This window comes from Meles meles, chromosome 12, assembly GCF_922984935.1.
Source record: "Meles meles chromosome 12, mMelMel3.1 paternal haplotype, whole genome shotgun sequence".
Classification (NCBI taxonomy): domain Eukaryota; kingdom Metazoa; phylum Chordata; class Mammalia; order Carnivora; family Mustelidae; genus Meles; species Meles meles.
The window spans coordinates 57,580,248-57,592,715 of record NC_060077.1 but is presented as its reverse complement, the minus strand read 5'-3'; the positions used below and the strand labels follow the sequence as shown (position 1 = coordinate 57,592,715).

Here is a 12,468-nt window from a genome sequence, read left to right as displayed (position 1 = left end):
GGTCTCTGTAGTTAATAGTCTCTTACAGTTTGCTTCCCCTTCTCTTTTTTTCCCCTTCTTTCCCCGATGTCATCTGTTTTATTTCTCAAATTCCACATGTGAGCACATAGTATTTGTCCTTGTCTGACCAACTTATTTTTCTTAGCATAATACAGTCTAGTTCCATCCATGTCATTGCAAATGGCAAAATTTCATACTTTTTGCTGGCTGAGTAATATTCCACTATATGTCTATCCTGTATACATTCATACCATTTTTCTTTATGCATTCATTAGTTGATGGACATTTGGGCTCTTTCTATTCTTTGGTTATGGTGACAATGCTGCTATAAACATTGGGTGCATGTGCCCCTTGGAATCAGTATTTTTGTATCCTTTGGGTAAGTACCTATGAGTGAAATTGCTGGAACATAGGATAGTTCTATTTTTAACTTTTTGAGGAAGCTCCATACTGTTTTCCAGAGTGGTTCCACTAATATGCATTCCCACCAACAGTGGAAGAAGGTGTCCCTTTCTCCAGGTCCTTGCCAACACCTGTTGTTTCCTGTGTTGTTAATTTTAGCCATTCTGACAGGTGGAAACTCATCATAGTTTTGATTTGTATTTTTCTGATGATGAGTGACATTGAGCTGTCTTTTAGTTGTTAGTTGTTTTTCTGTTAGCTATTTGTATATGTTGTTTAGAAAAATGTCTCTTCATGTCTTCTGGCCATTTAACTGGATTATTTGTTTTTTGGGTATTGAGTTTGATTAAGTTCTGTATAGCTTTTGGATACTAACACTTTACCAGATATGTCATTTGCAAATATCTTCTCCTATGTGTAGGTTGTCTTTTAGTTTTATTGTTTGTTTCCTTCACTGTGAGGAAATTTTTATCTTGACAAAGTCCCAGTAGTTCATTTCTGCTTTTGTTTCCCTTGCCTTTGGAGATATGTCTAGTAAGATGTTGCTACGGATGATGTCAAGTTGCTGCTTGTGTTCTCACAAAGGATTTATTTAGACTGGATTGCCTGCTTCATGTTGTAGAGTAGAGGGAGCTATGGTGTAAGATGGAGAGTAGGGACATATAATCTCACTCATATGTGGAATTTAAGAAACAAAATAGTCAAATATAGGGGGATAAAAGAGAAGCAAACCATAAACAGGCTCTTAACTATAAAGAACAAACTGAGGGTTGCTGGAGAAGAGGTGGGTGGGGGAGGGGAGGGGTTAAATGGGTGATGGGTATTAAGGAGGGCACTTATTCAGATCCCTGGGTGTTATACCTAAGCAATGAAAGAATTAGTGAATTCCTACACCTGAGCCTAATATTACAATGTATGTTAACTAACTGGAATTTAAATAAAACCTTGAGAGAAAAAATGAAGGGTATAGTCTAGCAGTGGATATACTTCAATTTTTTTTTTTTCTCATTAAACTTTGTTTTAATGGGTCTCAAAATTCTGTAACAGATTTTTGGTCAAGTTGTTTCCATTAAAAAGTACTGATTTTAAAAACTAATAACTTAAAACTGCCACACACACGAAAAAAACAAATGGTCCACAAAACACTCTCCTTTCCTTCTGAAGGTTTTACGATGCATTGTTATCATTAACCAGTCTTTTACTATTAAACTTAAATGGCCAATTGACACAAACAGTTCTGAGACCGTTCTTCCACCACTGATTAAGACTGGGGTGTCAGGTATTGGGGATAATATTCATTTAGCCTTCTGAGCTTTCTGGGCAGACTTGGTGACCTTGCCAGCTCCAGCTGCCTTCTTGTCCACTGCTTTGATGACACCCACAGCAACCGTCTGTCTCATGTCACGAACAGCAAAATGGCCCAGAGGATGATAGTCAGAGAAGCTCTCAACACACATAGGCTTGCCAGGAACCATATCAACAATGGCAGCGTCACCAGATTTCAAGAACTTAGGACCATCTTCCAGCTTTTTTCCAGAATGACGATCTATCTTCTCCTTCAGCTCAGCAAACTTGCAAGCAATGTGAGCTGTGTGACAATCCAGCACAGGTGCATATCCAGCACTAATTTGGCCTGGATGGTTGAGGATAATCACCTGAGCTGTGAAGCCAGCTGCTTCCCTTGGTGGGTCATTTTTGCTGTCACCAGCCACATTGCCACGATGAACATCTTTGACAGATACGTTCTTGACATTGAAGCCCACATTGTCCCCAGGAAGAGCCTCACTCAAAGCTTCATGGTGCATTTCAACAGACTTGACTTCAGTTGTAACATTGACTGGAGCAAAGGTGACCACCATGCCAGGTTTAAGAACACCAGTCTCCACTCGACCCACAGGGACAGTACCAATACCACCAATTTTGTAGACATCCTGGAGAGGCAGACGCAAGGGCTTGTCAGTTGGACGAGTTGGTGGCAGAATGCAATCCAGGGCTTCAAGCAGTGTGGTTCCACTGGCATTCCCATCTTTACGGGTGACTTTCCATCCCTTGAACCAAGGCATGTTAGCACTTGGCTCCAGCATGTTGTCACCATTCCAACCAGAAATTGGCACAAATGCTACTGTGTCGGGGTTGTAGCCAATTTTCTTAATGTAGGTGCTGACTTCCTTAATGATTTCCTCGTATCTCTTCTGGCTGTAGGGTGGCTCAGTGGAATCCATTTTGTTAACACCAACAATTAGTTGTTTTACACCCAGTGTGTAAGCCAGAAGGGCATGCTCACGGGTCTGCCCATTCTTGGAAATACCTGCTTCAAATTCACCAACACCAGCAGCAACAATCAGGACAGCACAGTCAGCCTGAGATGTGCCTGTAATCATGTTTTTGATAACGTCTCTGTGTCCTGGAGCATTAATGATGGTCACATAATACTTGCTGGTCTCGAATTTCCACAGGGAGATATCAATGGTGATACTACGTTCACGTTCAGCTTTCAGTTTATCCAAGACCCAGGCATACTTGAAGGAGCCTTTTCCCATCTCAGCAGCCTCCTTCTCAAATTTTTCGATAGTTCTTTTGTCGATTCCACCACATTTGTAGATCAGATGACCAGTAGTGGTAGACTTGCCCGAATCTACGTGTCCGATGTGTCCGATGACAACAATGTTGATATGAGTCTTTTCCTTCCCCATTCTGGTTTAGGTTGAGCAGTGGTTTTCACGCCACCTGTGTTCTGGCAGCAAACCCGTTGCGAAAAAGCTACTTCAATTTTTTTATAGGAGACCCTAGACTAGAAGAAGACTTAGAGCAGAGGGTAGGAGTGATAAAGTGATGAAGGGGCTGGTCCCTAAACTCCATTTTGTTAAATAGACTTTGAAGGATTAAAATTTTTTTTTCTATTTTTTTGCATATTAAGGTACCAATCTTTTGACATAGGGTTATTTACGTCTGTATTTTGGATTTAAAATTAGTTTTTTTTAAAATTTTTTTTTTTTTTTTAGATTTTATTTATTTATTTGCCAGAGAGAGAGACCACAAGTAGGCAGAGAGGCAGGCAGAGAGAGAGGAGGAAGCAGGCTCCCTGTGGAGCGGAGAGCCGGATGCGGGGCTCAATCCTGAGATCATGACCGAGCCGAAGGCAGTGGCTTAATCCACTGAGCCACCCAGGTGCCCCTAAAATTAGTTTTATATTCAGATATTAAAGGGCGGTTTAATAAGGAGGCATCAAAGGACTAGGGACGGAGGACTGTGGTGCATTTGGGGGAAAACCATAAAAGCTTTGTGGACCCTATAAGCATCTGACCTGGATTTTTGGACTAAATTTCCAAGTACTAATCTTAAAATGAAGATTTTATATATATATATATATATATATATATATATATATATATATATATTTCCTATTCATTTTGCCTAAGGCACTTGGCCTAAAGGCCATAATGAAGAACTACTGAAAGTAGCTGAATGAGAATGTAGGTCAGGTGCTTTGGGAGATTTCAAATAAATATATATACATCGCATTATGTTTATATATGAAGAGAACACATATATGCATATTTATATACTTAAATATATAAATATATATAAATATATGATACTTGATGTTATAGGTTAATTCTATTTATATAGAGAGAGCTAACCATTGACTCATGTGACGACATTAGACATAATTTAAACAAATAGTATTTCTAGGGTCTGTGCTAATTGGTGGAGGGAGTGGGGAGTAGGGAAGGAGAAAGAAGAAAATGAATAGCTGGTCACTATGGTTAGTGTTACAGCAACTTACAGATAAGAGCCACAGCTGAGCTCATGTGGATGGTCCTGTATGCAGCCCCAAATCCATCCCAGCAAAACCAGCCTCAGAGCAATGCAACCCAACATCCAACGGACTTCCTGATGTCACTGGATGCCACGTTTCCTGTCATCACATTCCACATTCTCTTCTGTTGCTAGGTACCCTGGGCACTCTTAATTTCCAGAGCTCCAGGTGCCGTTTTCTCCTTGGTCCTCAAACACAGAGTTCTTAGTTCCAGTGCTATGGTACCCAGGCTGAAACTTGAGAGAAGCACCAGCATTCTGGGCGTGTGAACCTAAAGGCCATACCTACAGATCTCAACACTATTCCCTTTGTATAGCAGCTCGCTACCCACACACCAGCAGCCACTTAGGATGGAGCAAATGATCTTGGGTAAGGAAGCAGATTTCCCCTTTGAAGCAATAAGCGGGTATGAGTTGGTTATCATAAACAGGAGTCTGAGATGGGTGGTTTCAAATTCTGAAAAAGTATCTCTAAGGAAGAGGAAATAAAAATCGTTAACAGGATTGCAAGAAACCAGACAATAAAAAAACGGTTCATTTAGCTTCAGTTTAATGTCTGCTCACTCTTGATTTCTGTATTTTTCTAATATAGATATCAAAAACTCTGTTTTAAATTTTGATTTATAAAATAGTGGCATGTGACATTACTGGTTCTTTTACCATTTAAATGATAAAATGTGTGAATATATAAATTTTATACAAACAAGTAAATCATTCATTTGTTCTTGAGAAAACATACTGATTTACTCACAAATGAAATATGGAAAGCTGTAGAATTTAGTTACCTTGGTAACATCTGGAGTGAACTACTCTGTCTAAAAATACTTTCTCTATTGTTTATACTTTATACCAAAATTATAAATACATGAATTTTATTAAATATTCTCCTGATATATCATAATGTTTATCTTATTTAAAATGTGAGTAAATGGTACACTAGTTACTAAATACGTATGATGATTTCAGGCTAAAGACACAGTGTACTATTTTTAATTTTTGATTATGATAGATATTGTCTTTGTTTCATGCTAGTATAGATTTTTTTTAAGATTATTTATTTATTTATTTGAAATTGAGAGAGAGAGAGTGAGCAAGAGAGCACAAATGGGGAGGAACAGAGGGAAAGGGAGAAGCAGGTTTCCCGCTGAGCAGGGAGCAGGACAGAGACCTGGGGCCCCATCCCAGGACCCTGAGATCGTGACCGGAGCCAAAGGCAGATGCTTAACTAACTGAACCACGCAGGCACTAGTAGGTTAGGTTTTAAAATGGAATATACCTTCAGAGTTATTCATTCTTTTAACATATTGATGAAATTTTCTTACATAAAATGTTTAGCATTTTTAAGGGATTCTAGTACACAAATGTTAAATCACACTTTTCTACATGAATTTGATAATTGGTCTAGAATATGTCCATTATGCTTTTCTTTGGATTTTTGTGGAAAGAGATAACTTAATCAGAAATGACCTTGCATAATAAAGGACATGCACAATTTTCTGAATTACTTAGATATATTATTCCCTGAATTCTTTATTTCAAAAACCTTATATATTTCATGATCACAAGAATGGTTGTGATTTCTCAGTAACTGTGGGAAGTGCCATGTCATATTCTTTATGACTGAGTTTCCCTAAATTCTCTTATGTTTGCTTTCTTTCTACATGAAGTCTTTTGTTGAATGGGGATGTAAAAGGAGTAATTTATGAATAGAATCTTGTCATTTGAATACATTTTAACTTTTCCACAAGATAGTTTTAAAATATTAAATTTTTAAAATTTAAGTTTTTTTAAATATTATTTTACTGAAAATTAAGCTTAATGTCCTTTATTTTCATTTTCCCTTGGAGCCGGAGATCTGGGCTTCCTCCTGGACCTTTGTCTGTCCTACTCTCGGTCTTACCTGTTCTTTTCTTATGATGATTCGATCCCTTCCTGTTCTACACTACTGCTGTTTTGGTTCAGGCTTTCAACAATGCTGATTCAGATGGTTTCTAGAGCTCTTAATGCTTTCCCATTTTGTCATCTTTATCCCATTTTCCTCATCAATCAGAGTAATCTCTTTAAAAATTATTTTTTTTCTGGGGCGCCTGCGTGGCTCTGTAGGTTAAGCCTCTGCCTTCAGCTAAGGTCATGATTTCAGGGTCCTGGGATGGAGCCCTGCATGGGGCTCTCTGCTCAGTGGGGAGCCTGCTTCCCCTTCTCTCTCTGCCTGCCTCTCTGCCCACTTGTGATCTCTCTCTCTGTCAAATAAATAAATAAAATCTTAAAAAAAAATTTTTTTTTCCATACCACTTCTGACAATAAGATTGATCCTATTCATACTCAAGGTCCAAGCCAAGCTCTTCATCCTCTGCCTCCCTGTCTACGGTTCCCTTTCTGACTCTGTGTACAGTCAGCACCCCAACCTTCTTTCTCATCCGCCCTGTACTTCCCTTTCTGGGAGATGTTGCACCTGCTGATACCCAAGTGGGGAACGCTCTCCCCCAGCTTCTTAACTGGTTAAGTCTTACTCATCTTTGGAAATTCGGCTCATATGCCACCTTCTTTAGGAAAACTTCTGTGATGTCTTTACCAACCTTGTTTTGGATCAAAGCCTTTTTTCCTCTGCATTGTAGTTGCACGGTTCCCCCCCCCCCCCCCCCCCCCGCCCTCCATCTCTTTTACTTATTTGTGAACTCGCTGAAGGCAGAGACTCTGTTGGCCAAATTATTTAACCAATAATGTTGGTATTCAATAAATGTTGAATAAATAAATGAACAGGTGAGTTGTACCACTCCTTCAGAATTTAAATATTATTTTTGGCATTAAATATTTCATTGCATCCTATGAAAATAAAGCAAACTTGAGAATGTTCAGAATCAAAATATTACTTGTGTGCACTCATATTTATATTGCTTCATCAAGAGCCCTTAACTAAAAGAAACAATTTAACACCTTTGTCCTTCATAATCCTTTAAAATTAATATAAAGATGAAATGAAGAGAAATAAGACTTTTGTTGCATGTAAATTTTGTTTCTTACTCTAATTGTTATTGATGTGTATTTCTAAACAAATTTATCATTTGTTTTAAAGCCAGAAAATTTTGACTGATTTTGTTTCTTCCTTTTCTTCCGTTTTGCTTTTTATTTTTTATTCCTAGTTATTTTTTATTAGAAAATTATATATGTTGTAAATAATAAGAGTATTTAAAAATATAGTGCCATTCCAGTTAAGAAGAAATTTATATTAATATTTTAGGCTACATTTTTTTACTTGTCTTCCTCTATAAGGGTATGTGTTTTCTTTTCAGAAAATTGGTATCATTTGGCCATTTTTGAAGCTAGCTTTTTCCATTTAACACTTCACACTTCCCATTAATATTAATGGAAAAGATTCCACATTTCCCATATTCTAATCATCCCAACATGTATTAAGCCAGTACCAAAATTACTTTTGGTAATTTTTGTCACTTCTGAATCTTTGCTATTGTAAATAACACTGGTATAAAAGCTTTTTTACCTGCACAGAAATGCATTCAATGATTATACTCCTTAAACTTAGAGGTCCCAGAAGTGTAATGACTGGAGCGGAAGGTGTGAGCACTTTTAATGTTTTAGATGCATATTAAATACTCATAAAGCTTGAACCAACACACACCCCACTAGCAGAACAGACATTGCTTTTATCAGAGAATTTTCACCAAATCTGGATATTCTCACTAGAAAAACAGAAACTATCTACAGAATAATTAATGAGTTTCTCTTTGTTTCAATTTGCTTTTCTTCGCGATTGCTTTTGAGATTGAACTGGTTTCCCTATTTTATCTGCTTATTATTTTACTTCACTTCTTTTGCCTAAATGTGCCTACTAGATTACATATAACAATGGCTGCTTCACAAGTTTATTCGTAAAGATAAATTACACAGGATATGTAACGTTACCACGATGCCAAGACATAACAGGAGCTCAGTGAATGTTGAAGTAGTAACTGAATGGCACATTAATTAAAATCAAACTATTCTTTCCAACAGATGATTCTGCTGCAGAGAGTTTTAACGGCAATGAGACTCTGGGGCACAGTTCAGTTGCTTCAGGGGGAACACACAGCAGGGAGATGGGCGACTCCAATGGTGATGGCAAAACTGGGCTGGAGCAGGAGGATCAGCCACTGAACTTGAGTGACAGCCCCCTCTCAGCACAGCTGACTTCGGAATACAGAATAGATGACCACAGCGATAATGGAAAAAACAAATATAAGAATCTTCTAATCTCTGACCTCAAGATGGAACGAGAGGCGAGAGAAAATGGAAGCAAGGTAAGGTCACGTTACAATTTTCAGAGTTTCTGAGTTTGTCATGAAGGTCGTAAAGAAATACATATTTATATGAAAGACGAAGATTATTTTTGCTAAAAATATTTTAAACAAATCCCAATGATATGTTGCCAAGAAATTTATAACTATAGATATCCTATGTCCAAATAAGCAATAATTTTCAGGAATAACAGTGGGCAAAATGGATAGTGTTTCAGACAAAGCTGTTGGTGTGTGTGTGTGTGTTTTAATTTAAATTCAATTAGCCAACATATAGTACATCATTAGTTTGGGATGTAGAGTTCAATAATTCATCAGTTGCGTATAACATCCAGTGTTCATCACATCACATGCCCTCCTTAATTCCCATCACATGTGTTTTTATACATGAAATCACTTGATGTAAGGTTTCTCCTTTATATAATCTTCTTATGGCTGTTTCTCTGGGAGTTTGTTGAGCTCAGATGTCAAAGTTTAGCTCTCAGAACACAATTATGGACTCTAAAAAGATCACTGTCTGGTTTTTACTAGATTGGACAGGTGTACGCACAAATAAAGTTTCAATTAGACTCTCAAGTTTGCTTTAGAGACCCAGGGAGTTTAGTCAGTAATTTACTCCTCATACCTGGGAGAAATGTGTCGGTGTTCTAGATGAAGCATGTAGATTAAATAACTACTGCGACAAGTAATTTATCACAAACTCTATTCTACAGAAGACAGAACCATGTTTCAGACATATCCAAATTTCTAGATTCTGTATATTAGAATAAATTACAATCCTTCCCATTCCCAATTGATTCATTTTTTTAAAAATGTTTTGATCCTTCTCTTTTGATCTCTATCTTCACACCCATCTTCAGAAATACTGCCAATTCTTCTTTTGTTTTCATTTAAAGTCTAGTTAACATACAGTGTAATATAGTTCCAGGGGTACAGTGTAGTGATCCAATAAGCCCGTGCAACACTGGTGCTCATCACAAGTGCACTCCTTCATCACCATCACCCGTCTAACCCACTCCCCACTCACCTCCCTTCTGGCAACCATCCGTGTGTCCCAACTGACTTATTAAACAAACAAACAAACAAACTTCACATTTCTCTCAGTTTGAAGTAATGCATGCTGTGATTTTTGTTCCGTAATTTTTGAAAGGATACTTTGGAATACAGGGAAATTTTTATGGGTATACATTTTGACTCCCTCCCCCCACCCCTCCACCCCCACTTCTAAATTAGAACTGATCTTTTGATAAAGCTCTTAAAGCAACATGTCTTAATTTGAATTAATTTCTGAATTTGCTGAGGCACTGTAAATTGGCTCTATTTAAATCCTCCTGCTTGCCTGAGGGTATGTTGTTTTATCCTCTTTTAAGCAAGTCACTGACATCATCAGACTCTTAAGCACTTCTGCGAGGGAAGCCTCTACAACTTTTGCTGGGGTAAATGTGCAAATATTCTCTCCAGTGGTTTAAAGCCAAGTCACACAAGCACAAACGATTTGTATTCACTAACATGATCTGAATAGAGGTTACATTTTATGGAAGGAAATAACTTTTAAGTGCTCCGGCCATCCACATTATCCGTCTGGTCTTTATAAATGTCCTTTTTATAATATGTATCTGTTGAGTATGTTTCTAAAATTATGCACTGGTTTCCTCTTCACTATCCCCGTACTCATTATAATGATAGGACGTATGCTCGTTTGAAACACAGTGTTGCACATTTTAAACAGAGTGAAGTTACTTTTCTTTTTTTTTTTTTTTAAAGACTTTATGTATTTATTTGACAGAGAGAGATCACAAGTAGGCAAAGAGGCAGGCAGAGAGAGTGAGAGGGAAGCAGGCTCCCTGCCGAGCAGAGAGCCCGATATGGGACTCAATCCCAGGACCCTGAGATCATGACCTGAGCCGAAGGCAGCGGCTTAAACCACTGAGCCACCCAGGCGCCCCTGAAGTTACTTTTCTGCTCTATTTAAGATGAAGTTGTAAAAAATTCAGATTGGGCTATATGTGAGGAGTAAGATGAGAAATGGGCTTAGGGAAGAAACATCCCCAAGGAACCAAACATTTAAAGGTTTGGTAAAGGAAGAATAGCTTCCAGAGCTGACTGGGGGAGTAGCCAGAGACACGGAAGAAAGATCAGAAGGGTATAGTGTACGGAAGCTAAGTGTACTCTGCCTTTCAGGAAAGAGGCTGGTCAGCTCTGAGGCACAATGCTGACGTACCAAGTAAGATAAAGATAGAAAATAGTTGAGTCTGTGAGAACAGATTTAGAGCACTTTCGGAGCAGGATCCAGAGCGATTCTTTATTCCTTCCTTCAAGGATAATATAATAAAAGAATATATTGAATACCTGTCATATTTGCACTAATGAAGTGGCAGAGACAACTCAGAGAGGAGTCTTTATTCATAAGAACTTCGATAAATTATTTTGGTAAAAAAGGGGACATATACATAGAAAACATTCTTAGTTATAAGTATAGGTAAATATCCATTCTTATGTTAAAACATTGGGAGTTCAAAGTAAGAAAATACTATTTCTATTGGAGTAATGAAGAGGGCTTCCTGGAGGAAGTGAGTCTTGAACACTGAAGGACATGTAAGATTACCATTTTTTCAGAAGGGGTCTCCTTTTGGATATTGTGAAGGGTCTGGAATGCACAGGGAAGATGAGTTGGTCTCATAGGTTAGGGAAGCATTGTCTATTTGGAAGTAGGTAGGACTTCATAACACGGTATTTGAGGAAGAACCCGATATTGTTATGTAATATAGAATATTTGCCACCCATTAATTTACACACTAAATATTTACTTACAGACTCCTACATGAAGGCACTGTTATAGAAACCAAAAACATGGAAAGGAGCAAACTGTGGGCCCAGCCCCTCAAAAGCTCAACAAACAGGAGAGAGGCAAACCCATGATTATAATCTGATTCCATAAGTAAAATGATGGGCAAATGACAAGGTGAAATGAGAAAAGAAAGGTGGGGCACCCATGGACTATAATGATTCTTTTTTTTTTTTTTAATTTATTTATTTGACAGACACAGATTTCAAGTAGGCAGAAAGGCAGGCAGAGAGAGAGAGAGGAGGAAGCAGGCTCCCTGCTGAGCAGAGAACCGGATGCGGGGCTCGATCCCAGGATCCTGGGATCATGACCTGAGCAGAAGGCAGAGGCTTTAACCCACTGAGCCACCCAGGCGCCCCTGGACTATAATGATTCTTAAGGAAGACTTTATAGAGCGATTAAGGCCAGCATGAATCTGAAGTGTAAGTAGAGTTTATTCAAATGGAGGAGATTATGTATGGTAGAGCATGCGTGGAGCCATAGAGCCAGGAGAGAGCACACTGGGCATGGCAATTTGCAAGAAGCTTAGCATGGCCATAGCAGAGAATATGGTGGAGAAATGGAATATAGAGAGTTTCCATCAGCAAAGACTTCATGGCTCAGTTCAAGGACTTTGGATTGCATCCCATAGACAAGTTTACCATGATAAGGTTATGGTCAGCTTGCAATTTTAGAAAGATTATTCTGGCTACATTGGAGTGGATAGATAGGAACTAGGGACAGATAAATAGGGACTAGGAAATAAAAAAAGACATAAAACTGGTTAGACAGCTATTGTGGCATTCCAGGAAGAAAATAATGCAGGAATAAAAAAAAAATGAACTTACTACTTTTGTTCTTTTGCTATTGTATTTGTGGAATAGATAGCTCGATAGATTTTATAGAGCCAGACTCCTAGGAATGTTTTCACATAGAGTTCAGTACAAAAGCCTCTTTATACATTCCCATTAGGATGTAAATTCTGTAAGAATGATATCTACCTTGATTACTGAGGTATGTCTAGCACCTGGCTTAAGATGGGTACCTAGTAGGTTCTCAAATATTTTGAAATAAAATTTTAACAAATGTGGGAAGTGAAGCAGAAAGCATTCTGGAATGACTCCAGCCTTA

General features: G+C 38.1%; 2 protein-coding genes across 7 annotated transcripts in view; one reads left to right on the top strand and one right to left on the bottom strand.

The window, feature by feature from the left end:
* Positions 1 to 12,468, top strand: part of NOL4 (nucleolar protein 4) — a 407,732-nt gene that overhangs the window by 201,199 nt on the left and 194,065 nt on the right. For all 6 annotated transcript variants that reach the window (XM_046025545.1, XM_046025543.1, XM_046025549.1 and 3 more), the window contains one exon: positions 8,233 to 8,516. In XM_046025545.1, coding sequence (XP_045881501.1) covers positions 8,233 to 8,516 — 284 coding nt within the window. The remainder of the gene's footprint in view (positions 1 to 8,232; positions 8,517 to 12,468) is intronic.
* LOC123954410 (elongation factor 1-alpha 1-like) lies at positions 1,551 to 3,135 on the bottom strand. The gene has a single exon (XM_046025550.1). It carries the CDS (start codon positions 3,093 to 3,095, stop codon positions 1,698 to 1,700), a length of 1,398 nt encoding a protein of 465 aa, XP_045881506.1. The 5' UTR covers positions 3,096 to 3,135; the 3' UTR covers positions 1,551 to 1,697.

What these genes read in the sequence shown, in the direction of transcription:
- LOC123954410 (XM_046025550.1), bottom strand. Translation starts at nt 3,095, where the DNA reads ATGGGGAAGGAAAAGACTCATATCAACATTGTTGTCATCGGACACATC.